Source organism: Dromaius novaehollandiae, chromosome 3 (assembly GCF_036370855.1).
Source record: "Dromaius novaehollandiae isolate bDroNov1 chromosome 3, bDroNov1.hap1, whole genome shotgun sequence".
Taxonomy (NCBI): Eukaryota; Metazoa; Chordata; class Aves; order Casuariiformes; family Dromaiidae; genus Dromaius; species Dromaius novaehollandiae.
The window spans coordinates 121676066-121700031 of NC_088100.1; the positions used below are offsets into that span (position 1 = coordinate 121676066).

The 23966-nt window shown below is 43.2% G+C and overlaps 1 protein-coding gene across 7 annotated transcripts in view; it reads left to right on the top strand.

Moving 5' to 3' along the window:
• PAK5 (p21 (RAC1) activated kinase 5) overlaps window positions 1-23966 on the top strand; it is a 134012-nt gene that overhangs the window by 72823 nt on the left and 37223 nt on the right. For all 7 annotated transcript variants that reach the window (XM_064509999.1, XM_064510001.1, XM_064510002.1 and 4 more), the window contains one exon: window positions 529-743. In XM_064509999.1, the coding sequence (XP_064366069.1) occupies window positions 529-743 (215 nt within the window). The remainder of the gene's footprint in view (window positions 1-528; window positions 744-23966) is intronic.

Sequence of the window (23966 nt, forward strand, 5' to 3'; positions counted from 1 at the left end):
GTAAGGACCAGATTCTCAACTGGAATGAACTGTCTTTACTCCAAGATCTGGTGTATAGTTTGAAGTTCTTTGTGTGTTTACTCTCCTGCCATGTTAGGCTATGACTAATCTGGATCTTGTCCCTAAGCAAAACTGTATGTTGCTGCAGCAGGTACAGAAGGCTCAGGGTTAGGAACTTTGATAGACTGTGTCCTGCAATGCGAGCAGGTCAGCCCACAGATGAGTAGAAAGCAGGATCTCAGACTTTCTCTCCTGGGGATAGTAGCATTTCCTCATTTCTTAAGGTAATATGAATGTGCATATATTAGAGAGCAGGTTAGTTAAAATCTCAGATTCTGTGATAGGAGGTCGGACAAGTGCTTTCCTTACATAGACCTCAAAGAGAGTATTTGTAGAGCAAAGTTCATGCAAGCGTTAGGCTAGTAATGTATACTGAAATAATCAATACAGTAGAGAGAGTGGCTACAGACAGAAACAAAGCTTAAAGATTTTTTTTCTTTCTTTCCTGTTTCCTCATGACTTCTCCAGGTTTTTCCACCATGTTCGGAAAAAAAAAGAAAAGGCTTGAAATTTCTGGGCCTTCTAACTTTGAACATCGGGTTCACACTGGATTTGATCACCGAGAGCAGAAGTTCACTGGACTACCTCAGCAGTGGCACAGCCTGTTAGCAGACACAGCGAACAGGCCAAAGCCTATGGTGGACCCCTCATGTATCACTCCTATCCAGCTCGCTCCTATGAAGGTATTGTACAGAGTCTTTGTTTCTTGTCACCTTTGAATTTCCTAAGGTAGCTTTAAGTGCATTTAGTTTTGTAGAAGTAATACTGCTGTGCTTCGTCTCTGCCCGAAATCCCCAAATCTGCACTTGAAAGCAGATGGTCATTTGGTGGATGGTCATTTCTGGCTGGAGTCCCATTGACATTTTTATCACACAGCCCAGGCAAAGCAACTCACATAGTTATAAGCCACAGTCTGGGCCATCATTTGCCAGAGTTTCCCCATTTCTATTTGCAACTAAGTCTTGGAGTTCTGAAGCTGGCAAAAGATTATCTGATTATTCTGCTCTGACCACTTTTGCGTATTTATTGTTTGCATTGCTAGAAATACAGGGAAGGTTAGAGTGAGGTGACAGGTAGTCAAGGGCTTGAGCTTATCCGAGTCCCAGATAGCTGTTTTCACAGGAAGCAGGGAAAGCCAGGGTATGGATAGAGCTGCAAATCCAAATATTTAATACTGGGACTAAAAGGAAAAACTAGCTGTTATATTTATAAAACCTTTAAAAATGTCCCCGAAGAGCATGCATCTCAGCGTCAGGGCTGGTAGGGGCCATGCCTTGGTATGTTCTCAGGCTATAGAAGAAAAAGCCACAAGTCCCAGTGGAGGCTTGAGACAATACTCTTCTGCAGTATAAAGCTCTTTGATAATTAATGTAAGAATGGTGCTTCAGGCAAAGGCAGTTTGGAGCAGGAGAGAGAGGGAAGAGTACATTGAGGAAAAAAATGAGAATGGCAATGGGAACTCTGGTAGGAGCCTGGCCTGGAGAATAGGTTCAGGGAAGATGAGTTTGTGGGATGAGAGCAGGTCAGTCAATTAAAGGTGTTCAGTACCTACACACACAATGTATTGGGGGAGGTAGAAGCTGGCTGACTGCTGGGCTCAAGTGGTGGTGCCCCATGGCTTGACACCCATCAGTGGCCACTGGTGAGCAGAGCACCCACATCAGTAGTGGAGCCAGCATCACTCAGTATCCTCAGCAGTGTCAAGAGACAGAGAGCACCTTCAGTAAATTTGTGCACACTGCTAATTTGTTGACGTACCAGTCAATAAAGCTTCAGATCAGAGAGCCCCTGTGCACCTTGAGTACTGGGCTGACAGAAACCTCACAGAGTTGAGCAAGGAGAAGGGCAGAGCTTGGCACCCAGGGCAGAAAAACCCCATGCACCAGTGCAGGCTGAGCAGTAACCCCGCTGGAAAGCATCTGGGGATCACAGTGGACGTCAGGTGGAATATGAGCCAAGCACGTGCTCTCATTGCAGATAAGGCAAACTGCATGCTGGGCTGTGTTAGGAGGAGCATCCCGGGGTCTCTTCCCACCAGTGTTTCTGTGACTCTATATCCTGTGACTCTATATCCCAGTAAATCATGCCTGCCATGCTGGCAGTTACTGTATACTCTGCCCACCACATAGAGCTCACACATACTTTGCCTCTCACTGTCATTAAACTGAAAAATAAATTTAGGATTTCAAATTCATGTGGATTTTTTGCCGTTAGGGGAAAAATCAGATAATCCTGAGAGCACAGACTCTGTATTTATATTTGATAAATGCTCTTTGCTAAATTTGCATTTGCTGCCTGCTCCTGAAGAACACTTATCACTTTACTGATCAGGATTTCCAGGCATTGCTACAGGACAAGGAGGATAAAAGAGAAGTCTTGATTTTTTGCCATGATAGAATATCTTACTATATAATAGATGCCCAGAGTAGTGAGGGGAAAAAAAGGAGGCAAACCTTTGCCTACTAGCAGAGAAAAGTAAGTGTATTCCACAGCCCTTTTTAGCACCAAAATATCCCTGGGTATTTTGACATGAGTGAATAAAGATGTTTTAAAGATGAAAAACTCATTTTATTATCTTGTGGCAGTACCATCACTTTTCTGCAATTCTGGAGCCATAAATCTGTAAGCTTAAAATGCTTTAAAATATATTAGCTTTATCAACACCCTGTAGGCAATATAAATCTGTGTGTAAGCCTACAAATGTACATATGCATATCCTGGTTTGTGTGTGTCGTCGTAGTGAAGCAGTATACTTGGAGGTGTGGGAAGGATCAAGCCCTAAAAAAGTAGCTGAGCATTTCAAGGCAGAAAAAAATCACTGTCAGTTATTTCTAAGAAACTGTCTCTTCTTGCTAGTCTGTCTGTATATCCTAAGCAGTCGCTTTAATGAGGGTGCATCTGCCCTGGCGTTTTAATTGGGATCGGGAGTGCACTTTTGAATGCAACCTTCCAGTGGCCTCTGCCGGCATCCCAGCGCCGAGGGTCCGAGCCAAAGCGCAGCTCCCGCCCTGCGCCCTTCCTTGCCCCGCAGCATCTCACACGGGGCCCATCCCCGAAGCGGGCTCGCTGAAACCCCGTCGTGCTCGCCGAGGTGGCAGCTCGCGCCAGCCCTCTCTGCATAGGGTCCTGCCGGAACATTAATCTGAATGGACGAAAGATGTGACTTTTGAAGCAGATTAATGAAATTCCGGTTAATTCCACTCTAAAGGTGTAGTTAAATGAGAAAATGTGATTAAAACGGCAGGATTCGAAAAATTGTGCCTTCACCCTCCAGTTGCTTTCTCTACCTGAAACTCAATTACAGCCTATTGAAATAGGCCTCCGTTATAATGCTGGGGGAAAAAAAAGGTTAGTTTTAATAGCAACTAGGAGGCAGTGACTGTAATCTGAGAACTTGCTTTTAACTTTGTTGTAAGAAATCATTTTACTGTGTATTCATTAAAAATTAACATGCCTTGTTTTGATATATCTTAAGTTACGGAGCTAAACTAAGTTGTGGCCACTTTAAAACTGAAAGTATTTAATGTTGTTAAAGTAATTGAGGATAAACATTTCATTCATATTAATTTTTGCATGTGTGCACATGCACTTCTACCTTTAGTTCTATTAGAAAGCGATTTAGGCACTTAGGATCTTATAATTTCAGTGAGAACTGAAGATTTAAAATGTCCCTGCAATTGGTGAAGATAGGAATCAAAGGCTCCAAGCTCATGATATTCTTTGTTTCTTTTTTTTCTTTTCCACCCAGCAGTTAATACGGTTTAATTAACGCACTTGTAAATGTACTGAGGTGTAGCAGAAACAGTTTCATAATTAAGTGGGTTCTGAGTCACCGTACTAAGTCAGGCTGAGGCATTAGTCCAGAGTTAGTCCATATAGTGGTTTCAGGTCCTATGGCAGCTCTGTAACTTTGCAATTCTGGGTTTCTAAATTTGTTCTCTTTTTAATTACTTCAGTACTGACTATAGGCACTGAGTGCTCGTAGTTACTCCTTTGAGGCTAAACAGTCATGCAGATTCTGGAGGCAGAGTTTAACAGAGTATTTTGTTGAGTTTTGGGACAGAATTGATTCTATTTGCTTTGGACTTGATCCAAAGCCTAAGTAGAAGAAGGGAAAGACTTTTCTTGACTTCTGTGGGATTTGCAGCCTTCCCGGTCAGTACTGTTTGCTTTTTTCTCAGTCTGTGAAGCAGATGGGACCTGATGATGCATACTGTGTGCTGAGAAATAAGGTATCCCTTCAGGTAAAACCAATAAATGATAAATATACTCACCTCTCCATCTAAATAACCTGCCATGTGTTCAAAGGCAGCAGCAAGGATGAAGAGGCAGAGCTGTGGCCTGCAAACACCCTGGGGTGCCCCGTCCGGCAGGGAGGCTCATTGCGCTGCCTCTGCCTTTCAGAGACCAGAGGGTTATAGTCCTTTTGCGTGGAGGTGGCACTGCATGTCATGGTAACATCAGGGTTTGGATCCAAGCCTGAACTGACTGCAGAAATTCATGCATTTCAAACACAAGGAAAGACAAGAATGGAATTCCCATTCTCAGTGTGGATGACCCGAATACCACTAAAGTATTGTCTGTCAAATTCTAACATGAGTCAGTAAAACATGACAGAGAATACCATGAAAAATAGAAAGTGACAGTGATCCTGATAGGTTTTTGGTTGGGAGAGAGGTGGTTTTGAAAAAGCCTGTTTTTTCACTGAAAACTTTTCTGCATGAAAAATGTGAATCTCCTCTGTCTTCCTGTACTCAAGATAGATTTCATGAACTCTCAGATCCTAGTTTTAGGCCCTCAGTCCACTTGCTTCAGCCCTTTCTATTTATCCTCTGTGTACCTAGGGTTCATAGTTTGTGTGTTCATCTTCAGCATCGAATATGCATGGACTGTCCTCCATTATAAGAAAGAACAAATTATTCCAGATAGTCAATCTCCATTGCCATTATACTGTACAGGAGGCTCAATTTGTTGCCACCTTTTGATTTTGAAAGGCCTCAGAATCAAGAACTGAGCAAACAAATGGTATTTAGGCAGCAAAAGTCTATCACTTCTTCATAATTTCTCCACTCTGCTCAAAATATTAAAAAATGAACACCAGAACCCCCAAACATGTTGATTTTTCTTAAAAGAGCTTAGCATTGGCTTCGTAAAGATGCTTCATTAAGATGTGTGAATGTTCACTGACATCAGTGGAAACAGGACAACACTGAATCCTTTAAAAAGTCCCTCCTCATGTTTCCTGGTGTAGCTAACACAAGGCAGGAGATGATGTGACCTTATTACGGTATTATATCCATTTATATCTCTAACCAAAGGTGAGATCTAGTGTTTGCATTACATCAGGTAAAATTTGAATTTCTGTTTTGCTTGCCTTAATGCAATTTCCCATATATTTCCTCCCCTTTTTTCCTATACGTATTTATGTGCTCTCTTAGCACATACTTGGAGGCTAATTCTTCTGGGCCTTCCCCCTTCAAGAATATCATGTTCTTTTAGGAACACATGACAGGATCTTTGTCACTGTTGTGTAAGTTACTGGAGAAAAAAATGCCATTTGTTTCTGAAAAACACTGCACTGAGGCTGTTCTTCAGATGTCTGTGCTAGTTTGCACGTAAAGCCTCCATCGCTTTTCTTTTGACAATGCTTTGGGTAATCTCACCCATCCATACTGTGGCAAAATCCTGACTTGAGGATGATGTAGTGATGGGATTGTGCCTGAGCAAGGAGAGAGGTGACTGAGTACCATACTACATGCAGCCAACTATGTATTTCTGCTCGATGAAGTGGTGAGAGGAATGATGACCTCCCTGTTCAGACCTCCATGTGTCCTGCTCCCATGAATACATTTGTGATAAATCCCTTCATGGTCATGCAATGTGATTTCATGCATTTCCTGAATTTTTCCCCCCATTCACCAGTCAGCAGTAGCCTGTCACCTGTCCTCTTCTGCTCATCTTTCACAGTGTGACCCATTCCTGGCACATGGGCTGCGAGAGTTTCCTCACACCGTTTTGGAGATGCATCAAAACCAAAGGGTGGAAGGGGATGAGGCTATTCACAGCCCCACTGTATCTAACATATTGAGATAAGTCATTCAAACAGCTGAGACATGGCAATGCAGTAGGGTTGTTTGGCTGTTAGAGAGGTGGTGTTCAGCCAGCAAAGGCAGAGCGAGATCATGAGCTTGACATGGGTGCTGTGTTGTTGATGAAGGGGAAGTAACCTGTTATGTGCTGTGTTGGTCTGAGTCACATTAAAAGTGGAGAAGACAAGTGCTTTGCATCAGTTCACCAAAATACCCTTGACTGCCCATGACTGGGCTAAGATACGCATTAATTATGCCACTGACCTGTGCCCTGTGCTGAGGTAGTTCATTCACCTGGTGTTGTGCCACGTGTGGACTTTCCTGGTCAGAATTTCCAAATGGGACTGACCATAGTGTCACTGACCTGCCTCTCTTCCATCCTCCTGTTTTAGTGGTCTAATCTATACGGTTTCTCCTATCTGTAGTTTTAGTTTTCCTTTGTGCTGCCTTTCAGACACTCACCCCAATACTGCAAAGTTAACCGTAATCTTTAAAACCTTTTTAAGCTTCTACTGCTCTGTTTCAGTGTCTGCATTTTACTGTATTACACAGTAAAATCGGAAAACAAATTACTGTTTGTGGCCCTTTTAATGGCTCTGACTTTAATTTTTAAGCTTCTATTTACTGTATATTTTGGCAGAAGAAAAAGTGGATCTTTCCCTTCCATTCCCCATTCTATTTGGCCTCTTAAAGTATTCTCAGCAGTGAAATCCAAACCTTGTTTAAGCTATCCTTTTTGTAACGTGTATATGCATTTCCAGCTTGGGTGGAGGATACTAGGCATTTGCACAGGACAGTGCACAGCAATGGTGACTGGCCAAAGACGTCAAACAGCGCGAGAAAGGATCCATGGCTGTGGCTGAGCAGGCAGAAATTTCCCGGTCTCATCTGATAACCCTTGGTCCTTTCCTCCTACACGAAATTGCACAAGTAAAATGTCCAACGAGGAATAGCTTGACTGAGAAATAACTGTTCAGAAGTCTTGCACGCTGCCAAGCTCAGACTTAAAAAATAGTAGTTATCCTGAGCTGTCTTCCTCCTCCCTCCCCTCCTGAGTTCTTACCTCTTCTTCTCGGTAGGTCTTTCTTTCTACTTACTCTTCCCGTGGTGCTGCCGTAGACTAGACAGTTAATGGTTCTTGCTTGAGGAGCTTCAGTTTTTTGTGTCAGCCGTGGGCATCTCCTCAGGCTGGGGATAATGCTGCCTGGCCAAAGTCCTCCCTGCCAGCTGGAGTCCCTTAAGCTCCTGGGGTTTTGCTTCCCCTTCCACATTTCCAGAGCCTCATTCCCACTGGCTCACTTGTCTGTTTTGACTTGACTGCCTTATTCTAGACAACCCACAACGTCCCATCCTGGTCCTGCTCTGCTCTTGCAGGGCATTTTCCCTTCAGTCCTCCAGTGGAGACCTAACCACCAGTGGTCACTCCCACACAGGAGTGTCACAATCTGTGTTGGCACTCCAGGGGTTTCATTTGAGTTTTAAACACTGAGATAAAGAGGAGCTATTCCAGAGCTTTCCTATGTTCAAAGGAAGATTATGTCAGTGTCTGCTCTTAATTCCTATCTCATCTTCTCATTTCCACTTCTTTGAATGCTTCCTCTGCCCGTTCCCTGCACAGACACGTGGTGCTTTCCGCCTCTGCTCTTCCCAGGCTGTCACTGAGGTGGGCTCTCATCCTCTGAGGATGCCGGTGGGCCGAATACCGGCTCTGCTGCGGTTAGGACAGGACTTGGAAAGCTGCTGACATCTTGTGGGCCCTCTTTGTAACCGCACGCTTAATAATTCATGCTTAACAACTTGCACTTTGTAATTACATGCTTTGTAAGGGCACCTTGGATAAAGTCCCTCACCTTCCCTACCTCCTGCCCTGCTTTCTTCAAAATGAGAAAAGGCAGAGGAGAACAGGCAAATGCAAGTGTGTGTGGTGCGGGTGTCTTCACGTGCTGTCCCACTGCGGAGCAGGAGCATCCCGCACCTGCAGCGCATGGCTTAGCTTTGCAGCAACCTGCCATGTGAAGGGTGGCTGCAGAGGAGGCAAAGGCACACAGCAAAAGGGAGAGAGCCAGCGAGTTGCAACAGAGGAAAACTTAAGTGGCAGGAAAAGAGCTTCCCAGTGAGAATGGTTGAGCAGTGGGATAGCAGCCCGGAAGGGCTGTGCGATCTCTACCCTTGGAGATGTCAAAATCTGATGGACAAGCAAGGCCCTGAGCAGCCCAGCTAGTCCTTGAAGTTATCCCTGCTTTGAGCAGAAGGTGGGACTAGATGACCTCCAGAGGTCCCTCCCAACCTAAATTTTTCTAACTTAAATTTTTCTAACCTTCAAATCAGTATAGGCATATTTGCAGCCCCACTCTGACTTTACGTTGATCATTAAGCAGGAATGCATTTGATTCTACATGGTACCAGTAGAAACTACTGTAACATGTTTAAATAGAAGCTTTTTTTACACAGGGATAATGCTTCACTCTTGAGGGCTATTTGATTTCCCATGTTTTTAAGTGACAGTGCAACTTCTGTTGATCTCTGTGCTCCCCTCTCTCTCTTTCTGTACAGATATAATACAAATATGCCACCTAGTGTCAATGAATGTGTTTTACTCCAACATTAACTTGGTGTGAGAAGAGCCAAGTCTCCAATTTCAAGTGATCTTGCAGGACATCTATCACTCTACAAATATAAATCAGCCATAGTATGAATAAATTTGAGAAATTCACAGTTCAAAGTCTGTTATATTTTATATCACTAGGTTAATATGTTCTCATATGTACTATGTTGTATAGTAGGCCCTTTCAGTTTTATTTTGAGTAGTGCAATTTCAGAAAATTACAGCTTTTTACATATGTTCATTAGAAGAATATTGCTTGTACCAAGAAAGATTAGTTCAACAAGGGAGAATATACCTGACTAATAGAACAAGGAGAATTATTTCAGATGAGTAGTTCATTTTATGGAAAATGCAGTTTCAATGTAAATAATTTAAAATGGAAGGAAATATGTTTCTGAAGACCAAAAATGCTTTGTTTCAGCTTTTTCTAAGAAAATCATCTCCCATAGGTGCTTTCAGCTAGCTGATGTATTCCCAGTTCTTCACAGTTTTGAGTTCCTGGCTTTCTGAACAGTGAGGTTCCTGATTAACTGTTCAACCTGACATGAAATTGTTTTTCTAGAGCCTCCTTTGGACAGGAAAGCAGAATCATTATTACTTCAGATTGACTCAAATCACAAAATGTTCCTCAGTTTTTCAATTCAACTAATGAACCAGAAAATCAATTATTCACATAGCTTTTCTGTCTATTTGTCCCTCATCACAAACCTGTCATGTTCAGCTGCATATGTTTGGAGGGTCTGTTTGCAGTTGATTTGTAGGCACCAACATGTGTTTGCAGGGTTCATAAGCAGTGCACTGAAGAAGCACTGGCATTGCCTGTTTGAAAAGCTCTACCACCACACAAATAATTATTGTAAGGAGCAAAAGAAGTTTTTCTCATTCTATTTTCCTATTTGTATCCTTTAAATGGACTTAAGTGGCAGCAGGAGTAACACCCTGCTTGCAGAAATGTGGTTTTCAAGCCAGCTGAGTCCCTTCATCTAATGCAGATTGTATTAGGTAGGGAAGGAAGCTTTGATACCCGTCTGAATCACGTAGGTGCATCCAACACTGCACTGAGGATTTAAGTGGACCGTTTTGCCCCTCTGCCTTAGAGGGGTGATAGTTGATTACCTGCAGATCATGTCCATCTTTCAAAAGGTCCCTGACCGCCCTGAAGGAGCTTGCGCTTTTAGCACCTTATTCCTGAAACACTCCAATATGAGCTTACATCTCTACCTATGAGTGGTCCTGCTGAACTCATTGGGCTCTTCCCTTGAGTGATGTTACTTTTGGCTGACTGCAGGATGGAGGTGTATGGATATGGTCTATATATCCTTCATCATCTGAGTAAGCGGATTTGCTTTATCTAGGTCTATAGCAACAATGGGCAGTAATATAGATTATAGACCTTTGTGAGTAAAAGTAGTTTTCTCCAATTTTTCTCCAGCTGTTGCAATTTTAAATGATATTAGTGTTAGAGTAGTCTTGCAACGGCACTGATGTTCAAGCTTTAATTATACTGATGAGAGCTTATGCAGGTGAGTAGGACTTAGCAGTACAATAAGTAAAGATTGAAAGTAAATTTAGAGTTCACTATCTACATTTGCCAAGGCAGACTACCTGGCTTTAGAGCTTATGAAACATATTGTAGGTCTGCATGTAAAAGATACGAGTATCTTTTACGAAAGATACTTATGAAAAGTATCAGAGTTTCAGAAATGGAGTGTGATCCTCTGGGAACACTCAGTCAATGCTAAACCCAAAAATCCTGTCTCATAGTCTCTTCAGGTAGCACTGTATAAGCTAAAAGAAGCCAGAAATTATTACCTGAGCAAGGACACTGCCTAATCATGTTCTTTTTATGACATGGAAGTTAGTCCCTGAAGTCAGATTTATAGGAAACTGTTCCCATAACTCCTCTTCCTTGCTTGTCCAGCCTGATAAATGGTCCAAGCTCCCAGCTTACCACCTGGAAGTTTTCCAGCGCTCTTCTGATTCTTTTCACCATGTCTTTGTCTGGCTTCATAGCTGTTAACAAGTACTTTCTTCCCATTTGTTTATCAATACTTGTTCCTTCCAAATCTTTCTCTACACTGTCCCATAAAAGCTCTGGTGACAGAAGCTAGGCTTGGGCGCATGAACTCTTGAGAAGGGCCTCGGAAGCGGAGATGGTGCTTCAGGGTGGCTGCTGCGGCAGTAGCATGTCTCTGGTTTCTGAGAACAAAATATAAAAGTGAACAGCCCCTGTAGAAAGGAGTAGGAAGAATGTATGTTACCAAGCTTCAGTTGAACAGCTTGGTGAGTCCTTGCTCAGCTGCTTGACCCAGCTGAGAAAGCTGATGGAGTAAAACAGGCTGTGAGGGTTTTTTCTCCTGTTTTGTCGGAGTGTATTGACTGGCTGAACTTAGAGCAGTACCCCTAAAGTCACTTAGATAAAATACCGTGTCGACATTAGCAAACCTCTACTCTTTTTGTCGGCGGTCGTCAGTACTGAACACTAGGTGGCAGCAAGAAATCTTTGGAAATTCATCTACCTGCACGTCCCAACTTGCGCCTGCAGCACAAGTAATGAGAAATCTGCTTGGACGGAACTTGTTCAAGATGCATTTTATCCCTGTTCATAATCGGTATCATGTATCCTCTTTAACAAAAGGTCTGTGGAAGGGATTTCCATATAAAATTGATAATACTGCATTTGCCCTCCACATCAGCAAAAGCATGCAATGGCAGTAATAACAGTAACTACATATACCGCAGGTCTTCAGGTCATTCTCGTGATATATTTGTTCCTAGCTCTACTAAATGAAACACTTGTCTTGGTCCACTGTAGTTCAGAGTAGAATCCATATTGGTTATAGTCCCATTATATTATATTTTATTTTATATTACGTTATAACCAGCCAGCCAAGTTTATTTGATCCCAGCAGAGTTCTGCTTACAAAGAGTGGTAGGATTAGGAGAAACATAATGTTGCTGAGCAGCTCACTTACTGTGGAGCCAAAGCTCAAAATGTAAGTAAGTAAGTGCTTTATTCTGTCTGCTTTTCTAACACGATTAGATATGAGCTTTGGTACTCTAGAATTTTGGAACTGATTTGCTGCCATTTGTTCTTTTCTTGTTTTCTCCATCACACAAGATCCACGTACAGTAGACAAGCTCCCTGTATTGTGAGAGGACAATGCTGTTTTGCCTCTAGAGACTTTTAAATACATTTTCTATTGAAATGTCAGTTCCACAGGACGAACTGTGCGGGTCCAGAATAAAAGGGCATGTCAAATGCAGATCTTTGGAGGGAGAGAAATGAGCAAAGGAGAAATATTCAGGATGAGAACTTTTCCTTTTTAATTGCAAAAATCAGATCCAACAGGCTAAAGTTAGCTATTGGAATCGCACAACTAAAAGAATAGCAAGAGATTACGAATTTTACTGAAATTAACAGTTTTGTAGTCTGAACAAAACAATAATTGCAATCTGTGGCCTAATTTGCATTTAATAATTCCCTTAGAGCGCAGCATAAACTTCCAGCAAAAACGCTCGCTAGTCCAATGTTCACAGTCCAAAAAGCTTCAGATTTAACTCCTTCCCTTTAGATGTATGGTTCAATATGAAGTAACACTTTCTTATTAATACTGGAATATGTATGCAGGGAAAACTGGTTTAAATGTGTCTGCCTTTATGTGCCAACTGGGCAAAAAGATCCGTGCTGCGGAGAGGCAGGTCCGCTGCGGCGGTCCAAAACGCAGCAGGATTAGTCCAGCCTGTTCGCCCGGGCTCCCTCCACGGCAAAGGCGCAGAGGCGAAGGAGAAGGGGCTGCAGCGGTGCTGCTCATGAGCATCCCATGCTGCCAAGCACCGGCGAGCCGGTTTCCTTCATTTCTACCTTCTTTGCGGTCGTAAGTGGTGTAGGAAGGGGAAGGAGCAGCAGTTCGCAGCGCTTTTTCAGACAGACAGATTAATTTATTAAGAGTGTCAGGGCCAATCTACTGCTGGGAACAGGATGCAGTTGGAGGTGGTGCGGTCCAGCAAATCAAATCAAATCAAAATTACCCTACAAATGTCTTAGCAGTTTCTTGTAAATGAGATTGTTTCATTGTCCCGTGTATCATCGCTGCAAGTTACTCTATTGCAGACAGTTCTCTGAAATCGTCCGTTTCTTTTTGTTTCCTTAGAGAAGGTGTCCGCTAAGGTGTTTGATTTGCAGTTTTCATTTGCAAGACTGAGTAAATTAAATGCCAGCTCAGGAAGTTCTTCCTGTCTTTCCTATCGCCCATCTTGTAAATTTGACTTAACTGTTTAGGTTTTTGCACAGGGGCTCTTTTTGCTAAATATCCACATTTTCAGTTGGAAATCATTCAGTGATGGTTAGCACCATTTACTTGCATCATTCTCGTTGCTCACACTTCCTATTTAATAACAACTGTCCTTGAAAAGGAAAACTTGTATTTCCTTGGAAGAAAAAAAATGCCTTGCACACGTTGTTCCATTGGTCCTCGTTTTAATCCCAAGTAGCCCGGGCGCTGATTGCAATAGCTGCCTCGACCCTGAGCGGTGCTTTGCTGGGCTCCCGGGAAGTGAGCCCCGTGGAGCTGTGAAATCCCGGCTTTGCAGCGTTTGGGACCGAGACGCTTTCTGGCTTCCCGTTCCGCCCGCTGCATTTGCCTCATGATTTATGAAGTGGGGACGTAATTCACAACGTGGTTTTATGCCTTTTAGAGCAGAGAAGCTTCCTGAACTGGCCTCCGTACGTTGTAAAGCAGAAACGTTGAATTTGTGTTCAGGTGTATGCCATACTTCACTGTGGTAAATTGCATAAAAAAGTAACATAGCTTAAATTATTTCTTATAACTTACCAGACTGTCAAAATCCTCTTTGTAATTAGGACCAGGGAGATGGCCACGGCTGCAGCAGTCTACAGCAGCCGACCAGGAGCCTCTGCCACCTAAACAAGTTCCCCGCTGCCAAAGCGGTCAGATAAAAGCAGTTGTTTCCATAGCATAAAATATTCTCACACTGGAATTCATTGAAGTATTTTGGAAGGTTCAATCAAACTGCAGCCAAAAACCTTTCACTCAGAAGAAGAGCCGGGATCACTGATGGGGTTAACGCTCTTATCAACCTCACATTTGTTAACACACACGTTTAGGGCGTAATAGGAAGCTCCTCTGGGGAAATGTCATCCGAACGGGAAAGAAGGTTTACACTGCAGGGCCACTTTTTAAAGCCTCTTCCTCTCTTTGGGCTTTTTTTATGGGTGGTGGTGGTTGAGGGTGAGCTACGCTCTATTTGCCGTGGTGGCAGTCAGTGCCCCAGTACCACGGCGGTCCTGCTATTATAAGTGTGTTGGTGTTAGATGCGAGTGAAATGGCGCAGCGCTGTCTTTTCACTGCCTGCCCTACTGTGCAGCTCTCCTCTCCTCGTGAAACACCCAGACCAGCACTTTACTGGGCCCTGGAATAAAACGTTTGATAGTATCATGTGGCTTGGTAGTAGAAAGCCTTTTTTTTTCCGTATCACCACTGGGAAAACCCACACAATACTGTGTTGCGCCAGTTCCCAAAACCAATCACATACAAACTTAAAATACTGACTTGGTGATACAGAAGTAATGTCTAAATAGATTTTACTTTAGATCTACCTAGATTTAGGTGCCTGATTCATGTCCTTTATTGTTTCGTGATGCAGACCTGAAGATCTGTGACTTCTGCTGTGACACCGGTTGTAGAGCATTACTCTGTAATTACTGTGTGCAAACTACAGGAGCTCATCTGTGGCACAGGACTGCCCAGTGTTAAAGACATGTTGACTGACAGGATGCAGAACATGGCTAATCGTTGTTTAGTGGCCTGTCACTTGGCTGTAGTTAGTCATGGAACTGGCCAGGCAATGTTGAACTCCCATTTTTTTCAGCGATAAACTCAAAATGGAAATATTTTTGTTCAAAAGTGTCATCTCAGGACTAGCATCTCCTGCTCTGTTATCTGCTAGTCATCGGCCTCCCTGCCCAGCTCCCGCTGCCTGTGATGCAGGGTGCTCTTACTTGTTAGTGCCGGGAGAGGGAAGATGGTGTCACGGCAGGAGCTCGAAGGCTGCTTTGGGAGCCTTGGGGCTAGTACAGCGCAGGAGACCCTCAACTCCCCTGAAGCATCCTGGTAGTTTATTAAAACTGAAATATTTTGGCAGGTGGTGGTTGAGTGTTTGTTTACTTCTTGCGATTTCTTTTGCCTTTTCTGAGTAAAGCAATTTTTTTTCACGTCTCCCCCGAATAAAAACCCAAAACAAGCTTAGGCTGCAGATTTTAGATTTAATGACACCTGGCTGATAAAACATGAAGCATGGTCATCCTTCGGCTGCAGAGATGGCTTCCCAAAAACTATGTGCAGTCATTTGCACCAGCCCTAAGTGTATGTAGAGTGCTGTTATAATCTAAGTTCGGTGCCATTTTTCCACTATGTGAGCAGTTATACCAAGTTTAAAGCAATGAACAGCATAGCACTGCTGAATATATGCCAGTTAACACCTCTTCTAAAGTGCAATTTTGCAATACATTTTGCTTTCAAAACTTTAATGCCTCTGACCAGAAATTGCATTCATCTGTGAACTCCGTGAATCACACTTTTGGATTTCAGACTGGTTTGTGTAGGTCTGCAGACCATGACTTACTACTTTCAATGGCCTGGCATCTTCAGGAGGTGGAGGAGCAAGTGAGCTGCTTGTCTGATCACAGTTACCTATGCCCTGCAGTTTAGTTCTTTACATAAATTTATGAATCGGAAGAGATGCAAAAAAGGAAAGAAACAAGTGACCAAGCATTTGACTTGGATTAGGAACTGAACAAGAATTAGAAGAAAAAACAGAGTTGTCATCCCCTGCTTCATCTCCTTTTGCAGGCATCTGCAATCCTGTCTTAGTACAAAGAACTGTAATGCAGAATGCTTTTTTCACATCTCTTTCTTGTAGCCTATCATTAATCCAGGCAAGAATCGGATGCCAAGACGAGATTTTTGAAGTACCAGTTAGTAAGTACACTAGAGACAGTGGACCTTCATTGCTTTATATTAACTGGTGATCCCCAGCCCTTAATTCTATAATTTGTACTTGGACGTAAACCTGTTGAAGTCAAACACAGCTTTACCTGAGGAAGGCATGCAAAATTCGACCCTAAATGGAAGGTTTCAAAGGAAAAATGCGAAGGAATTAACAAGGAGTATTCTTTTACTGTGAAGAGTGTTCTCAGGCCTACTTTTTTCTGTCTTGTCCCAGACTATAAGATGTTTCCACACAGGGATTCCTTCGTGTGTGGCGTCTTTTTCAGAAATATACCACTGACATCTATATTGTCCATACAATCAAAACCCGCAAAAGTGCTGTGAAGCATTTGGGCTAGAAAAATGTAAGCAGCTCGAGTACCTTGGTCACAGTTCACCTACCACACAGGCCCAGCGCACTGCTTCCTAATCCACTTTAATCCTTTTTCAAGACTGTCCTTAGCTGGCCAGTCTTCCCGTGGTTGCAAGAGTGGAAAACCTGAGAAGTGTCTAAGGTGACCCTTCTTCCATCCATTGCCTGCCTCTGCTCTTTCACGGACTAGAGCCTGGCCAGATCTGATGCTCTAGTTTTTAGGGGTTCATGAAGTCCTCTCTCTGAGGCAAAGATTGCATGCACCCATGCAGGTATAGCAGAACTGACATGACGTTTGGTGCTGGGAGCCTGTAAATCCCTTGTGATCCATTGGAGAGCTCTTGGAGCCATCTTCCTCCATGAAAAGGATCTATATATAACCACAGAAATTCTGGGATGCAAAGAAGAAGAAATCGCTTATCCTGTTTCCTTGCACTAAATCGGCCTCGACTTGCCTGTCCCAGCCCAGAGGAGAAGCAGTGCTGGTGAATACCAGTGCAGTAAGCATGGGGAGATGGAGATCCCCATTCAGAAGAAGGAGAAAAACTCCTGGTTTCCTCTGAGCACTCGTGGCCACTGCAGCTGGCCCATGTAGTGGATCCAAGTCCCCGCAGATCATGTCAAGTGGCTGCCACCAGAGCGAGAGAGCACCTCAGCGAGGCGGTGTCAGCACCATCCAAATCCTACAGCCAGAGCCAAAAACCTGCTCAGCAGCTTTTGCGCACGGTTCCTTGCAGGTCCCTGGAGACCGCTGGGTTTTGTCACACTTTTCATACCCTGCAGAGATCACTGTTCCTAGGCATTTGAGGAGCACTTGAAGTGTCAGCGTTGAAAACATCTTCCTCAGCTAATGCGAAAGGTGTGCTGGAATGAAACTATGTTGACAAATTCTGTGTCTTTAAGTGAAAGCAAAACAATAGTTAAAAAGAGTCAGTGTGGCAAAGAATAAATTGTGCCTAGCTCAAACCTACGCACGCCAATTACACGTAGTGCCAAACAGCTGAAGACACTGCAGGCACATCTTCCTTTAGGATTTTACAGCTGCTGCTGATGCAAAAGGGGCAAAATTTCGCCCTGGAACAGTGACATGCCATGAGTTTGCAGTCTGCTTCTGTCTTAGTCTTACAAGGCTAAAAAGCAGAGTTGCACTTCTTGGAGCAAAGAAGTTCTCTAATCTTGCATCTTGCCCTTTTTCGAGACCAGAATGTTTCCTGACAAAATGAGTGCTTTGAGTTTTGGGGCTTTTAGCTACTTCTGAATTCTGCACAGGTCGAAGACTATTAGGCATTGCCTCTGCATGGCACCCCGTTCACCTTAGTGGGACACTGTGGGTGCTTTGATCAGACCATGAGTTGCAGGATCAGAGCTGTAACACCAACGGTATGAAGGTTTACAGCATGAGGACAGGACCACATTCTCAAAAAATCTTTTTGAAATTGCTTTACACCTTCCTTGGAAAAAAAAATACTTCCTTAGCACAAAGATACTGGCAGATTTTGGGGTGCTGAGGGGGTGGAGAAACAAGATGCCCAGGTTCTCTTGGTGTTCTTCAGCAGAGCTGGCTGTATGCTTTCCAAATGAGTATTTTTTTTTTCTTTCAGAAAATTTTGGTTTGACAAAATATGAAAGTTTTACATTGATGGTCAGATTTTATCCAAAATGTGGCCAAAAAGCTGGAATGATTTCATATAGCTTTTTGGCTTAGCTGTTCCACTCTTAACCCTACTGAAATGAATTGCATTAGCCTTACAAAAATGCAATGTTATTAAGAGGGCAGTTGAAATTCCTACAATTAATGTTGTTCAGGAATTTCATCTTCTGGGACATTTTGCTCTTTCATTCCATCTTGGAATAAAAGAAAATTTTGATGCATTAGAAGTCCTATGGAATCAGGGTTCTGAGTTTTTGAGAATCTGAGAATTCTCTGTTCTCCTCCGTGTGGAATGGTTACATAACTCATCAGTAATACATACACCAATTTTCTCGCTCATAGTAAAACTTTTAAATCACATTTCACTCTCCTTTGTTGTGTGTCTAAGAGATCTGTGTGTACATGTTATGTATAAAATTGCATATACTTGAGGTATTGTATAGCCAGAATAATTATTTTTGACATTTCATAGTTTTCTAATAACATTTCAAATGATATATAATGACCGTGTTTGTGTATTTTAAAACAGAAAGAAGGAAAAGTTACTAGAAGATAGATATTTGAGTGGAATTTTAAAACTAAATGTTTTGTTAAAGTTACTATATTTTAAAATGTCAGAAGAATTACCAGTGAATGTGATTATAATGAAGTGTTGCTCTTGTTGTTATGGCAACCAACTTTTGAAACTGCTGTGAAGGTTGACAAATTACACAGTGCAGTTTTGCTTAGTCTTCTTGTATAGTTTTCCATCATTTTACTTTTTAAGAATTTTAAACAGCTGGCAGTAACGTTGTTAAGAATATCATTCTTGTCTCAAATGTTTAGATATACATTTATTTTGAGCCATTGAATAATACATATTTTTCAGGCTCAGTAAATTTCATTTCTACATTACCAGCTCTTTCAGTAATTAAAATTTGGATATGCAAACGTTTTCCCAAATTCTTACCTATTCTGTGTTGTCGCCAGTATCACGTTAATCTAATGTGAGAGTATTGCATATATGCATTGAAAGCTGTTTATTAGGAAGCTCAGCTCACTGCTCTGGCCAAACTCAGCTCTTGCTGAAGTGACTTCTTTGGGTGGCAGCAAAAAATTCAAGCTGTGCCTCCATGCACTCAAACCCATGACTCCAGCGTGGATGGGGATGCTTCAGCCGGTCTTGGGTAGTCAGGAGAGTGCAAGCCCCAACCTAGGGCACCCAGTGGATAGCGTACCTGCAGCCCCAGGGTCACCCCTGAGCCGTGGCTGCCCTCCCCAGTGGTACCACGCTCCACGGGGGAAGCCACCCGGGAGGTTGTCACGTTGGCCACTGCCGCTTCTCAAACTGCCGTGTTGTAAACGTGCCCTCAGTTTGCTAGCTTGGAAACGCCAGCTCGTCTCACCCAGTTAGTTCAGCCCCTATTGAGGAGCTGCACCAAAATGCACTGCAGAGCTCAGCCTGGGCTGATTCTCGCTTTTTGTGAAGTATTGCCTACAGAACCAAGCGGAAGAATTTTCTTTTTTTTACGAGGTGTTTGGTAGGTGGATGCGTAGGAGGAAGTCTCTTGAACAGAAGACTCTCTAGCATCTGCCCTTCCTCGAAGGGAGGAATTCTGAGAAAATTACTTTAATTTTGTCTGTAGTCTGTGTAATTTTGTATTTATTACATGCATGATGTAATAAATACAGTATCAGAGTGCTGCAGAGTTGCCTTGCCTTTACTCTGATGAAATTAGTAGAGCGATGAGGGCTTAATACTGGAGTAATACAGTGGTTAGTCCAGCCTGCCTATCTAAAATGCAGGTGGCCAGCCCAGGTGCACAGCATGACAATCCTCCAAACTCAGGGTCTCTAGTACAACGGTAAGGAGAGCGGAATGATCATGGAGACTTCACACAGGAATGGTGAATCAACCTCTTTGAAGGATTTTTTTAACTGACATGACTTGTAATGACCTTTCTCACCATAGAAAATGCAGCGTGTTATCTGCAGCAATGTGTCATTACAGGTATCAGTTGCCTCTTCTGTCATAACGCAAAAAAGAATCCACATGCTCTGCCATTATTAGCATCTGTCACGAGTTGAGTAACATGTCAGATGATGGTGGGTGGACAGAGTAAAAGCTGCTTTTTTACATCCAGTGATGTGGAGTCAGGTCTCGGTGATGCGCACATCACAAACATAGCGTGCTCTGCAGCATCGGTGGTGAAGCAATGGCCCATGCTTGGGTGCTTCTGCCCTCCCAGCTGGTGAAAAACCTGGAGGTGGACTTTGCTGAGTTTTAATTTGGGTTTGGTTTTTTTTTTTTTTTTTTAGTTCTTCTTTGTTTAGGGAAGGTCCTATCCAACAGTTGTCCCAGAATGGGCATTTCTAGATCTGCTCAGAGCACAGGAACCACAGCAATACGTTGAAGCAAGAGAATGAAAGTAAGGAGGAGGAGGAGGAGACAGGGATAAGATTTTCTGTGTTCCTCTGTCTTGCTTTACAGGTGAGGTAGGACGAGCAGGTAGGATGGTGCCAGTAGCAGATTGTGAAGAATGATAAGCTGTTGCGAGATCCCTAGGCTTCAGCTCTAAGGGCTAACTTCTTTAAGGGCATCTTGGTGCCTACAGATGTAGCCTGATATACTGTAGGATTAGGCAAATTCACAAACAGGCCTATAAGCAGATGCTAAAGGGAATAGGGAGAGATGCATCTTCTAACATCCTAATTCAATGATTTTGGCTCCTGGAGGAGCACGTCAGGAAAGGACTGCATATCATGACAAGGCTCATGTGTTTTCCCTCAGTCGCGTCTCCTGTTGCTGCTGTAGTAGGTACATTCAGGGCTGTGTAGGCAGGTCTGACCCAAGAGGGCATTTCTGTGATACCAACCAAAGCAAGCCTCATCGACCCTGAATCTGAAATGGCCAAAAAGGGGCCAGCCCCAAACCCAGAACTTCCAGCACAGGCTGGAGAAGACTGGAACACGACATCCCAGGGACACCATAGGGTGGAGGTACCTAGCATGATTGGCAGGCATTCGTTAAAGCGGATACATGTCTGATATGTCATGTAGGTGAAATTTGGGAGCTTGTAGGCAGGAGAGAAGTCCCAAAAGTCACAGCTTGCATGCTAGGCACTGTGCTACACTGCGAGGAGCAGGTGACAGGGTTTTGTCTGGCGGCTGTCTGATGTAAAATGCATGAATTCCCCAGTTCTTCTGTCTGAGCTGAGCGACCTAACCACTGGAGCTATAGCTGTGCCAGTCATCAAAGGACATTAAATTAGACTAAAGGCAGCAAATGCATAACTAGTGTGAAAATTAAATCATTTTTTTCTTTGCATCCAATATGTGTGTAACCTCCAGAATTCCTTGCCACAAGAGCAATTTATGGGATATCAAAAAGTAATACTTTTTTTTGTAGGGAGAATGAGAGTACGTATCATTGGGAAGGAATTTTTAAAAACAGAAAGATACTGATTCTGGGGCTTTCCAGGTGTAAGCCAACCTTTAAATTACAGGCTTTAAGAAGAAATGTTCTCATACACCTTCCTCGTCGTTGTATATTCCTTGTGACTAACTCTGAGTAATAGGCATTTTATAGACAGGCTGTAGATCAAAATCAGAATAGGTCCAGTAGGACACTACTAGAGTGTGCAGAGTGATAAATCATGTTTCTTCCCTTCCAGCATGGTTTCTAGACATATATCTGATTAGTTTCTGTGGCGAAACGCATGTTCCCAGGATAATACTGTGTGTCACAAGCTCACTAAACTTCATGCATAGTTTAATGATTTTTATTACCATTGGAAAATGAGGCGTTCAGTTAGTGCAGATCGCTGGTGCCCGCACATCCGTCTGTGTAGCTGTATCTGCTCCATGCCTGTCTAGGGTGGGAGCCGGCTGTTCAAACGCTTCGCTTGTTTCTCACTCGGACAATTTGTAGCATCTTGGATTCTCACTAAGGATGAGGGTTGCTGGTCCCACAGCCAGAAGTTTTTTTTTGGCATTGGTCCAGGTCTCAAAGTCCGGAGAGGTAAACGTGTCTGTCCAATTCCCTCCTTAGCTGTACCAACAGTTTAGACATAGCATAGACGTGTGGTTACACAAGGGCAAATTAAAAGCAAGTTTTACCTGGTTGCAGGAGGAGGACTGGCTTCGGTGCACAAAGCCGTTAGGGGGTTGCCAAAGAGGAGGGGACCAGGAGGTATGATGGGGGCATGGGGGCTTGAATTTCCTGATAGAAAACAGGCTGGACCAAGCCATGTGTGAGAAGCTCATCTTCTGCAGATAGAAATGCAGCGTTGGTTATGTGCTTCTGCAGTGAGCGCTGTCAGCACAAATCTGCCTGGCATTTGGTAGGGTGAAGAGGGGAGGGATGTATAGAAATGTATAGGATATATAGGATTTCGGTCCTTTCTTGTGAAGCTTCCCCATTTGGGTGTAATTAAACATTCACTGGACCACACTGAGATCGCAGGGATGGTTCTGAGACAGCAATTCAGAATTTAGGCTGCTTGTTTTTGGAAAGGCAGCTCAGAAGTTGTAATTCTTCCTCCACTGAATATCCAGTGTGGAAAAAGCATTAAGTGAAATAGTGGGCCCACTTACTTGAAAATAGCTTTCCTAAATCCGAGTTGAGCTTCCCAGTCACTGGCCTTGCAGCTCCCTTGCTTTTTCTCCCTGGCAGCATATTTAATTATCCATGTAAAGTCGGGCATTTAAGACCGCGGGTGGGTCTTTCTCCCATCTCCCTCCTGCCCCTACAAGCCTTGTGGTTAGGTGACGGTACGAGACAGGAGCTCGGGTTCGAGCTCAGCCGTGCAGACACCTCACGCCTGTCCAAGGCTGTTGGGGACAGCCGCTGCCGTTGAAGTACCAGGAAAAAGATAGAGTTAAACTGTTCAGGTTAAAGAGGATTTAAATCCCGTGCCAGGCTGGGGTCAACTCCTGTCTTCTCCAGGATAGCGGCTCCTCAGTGCCCCCACTACGTTAAGGGCTTTTTGGCTGCCACGGGGCAGCAGATGTGGTCCCAAGTCAGATCGTAGTAAAACCAGTGTCCAGCCCTGCTGTGCATTTTGTACTCAGAAAACTAATGCCACTCAAGGCCCTGTCCTGTCCAGTTTTGGCCATTTCCCACCATTTCGAATTTCTTCAGGGGCATTCTCTGTTCTGCAGTGCCACAACCTCTCCTGCCCAGAAGAAGCAGCCAGATATGGGCCCAACACCTCTTACACCCAGAGCTGCTGGTGTAAAACTGTGTTAACTCCAAGGAAAGGCAGTGCTTGCTTTCTGAACTAATAACCAGGATAATTTCTTCTTCCAAGGTAGCACTGTTCAAATATACTCACACTGAGGAGTAACGTGTGGTATCACGAACTTCAAATGCTTGCATCTTGCAACACAAGAAGATAAATTATTAGCACTTCCACTGTTTATACTCTCATTACTTTTAATGGCTTTGCTCTGTGTCCCTTCTCTTAAGAAAAATTGATGTTCAGATCTCTGTAGATTGTGCTTTTATTTTACGTATAATAAAAGCGAGGGGATGAGCTAGCTAGAAACAAAATCAGAATTTAGATTGGCTGTTTATAAGATGACATTTCCTAAAAGGACATTTGTTTGCTCTGCACGTCACAGATTTTAAATCCACACAGACTCCTGAAAACAGAGCTGTAGAAGGACAAAAGATGATATATTCTTAACGAGTGCATAAAGTATAGTAGTTTTAAAGACAATAAACGCAAGGTCATATTAGGGCAAAACAGTTAATTATCCACTTCATTACTGTCAAGGTTAATACTGTGTTTGAGAGCAGAAGTGGTTTTTCATCTCCTTTTTGAAACAAGACAAGACAGCTGTTCTCACAGACAGATCCATTATAGCTTATCACTGGAGGACAGACCACTAAAGAAACGCCATGAAATATGTCTACTGTCACTGGGATCCAGAACAAACGCCAGACCTGTTCAGAAAGCAATGGAAATGAAATGAAAGCTACTGCTTCAGAGTACTGCACTTTAATTCATATAGATTGGATTTCATTGATTTTAATGTATGACACTAAGGGTAGCATAAAATTCACTGGCACTCCTTAATCTATTGTAATATTGATCTGTCCTAAATTGCTCAGTGTTTTGTGCTGAAAAATGTTCTTTAATAAACATTGGATATCGACTGAAACAAATCACATGCTCCCCTTGTGGAACCTGGT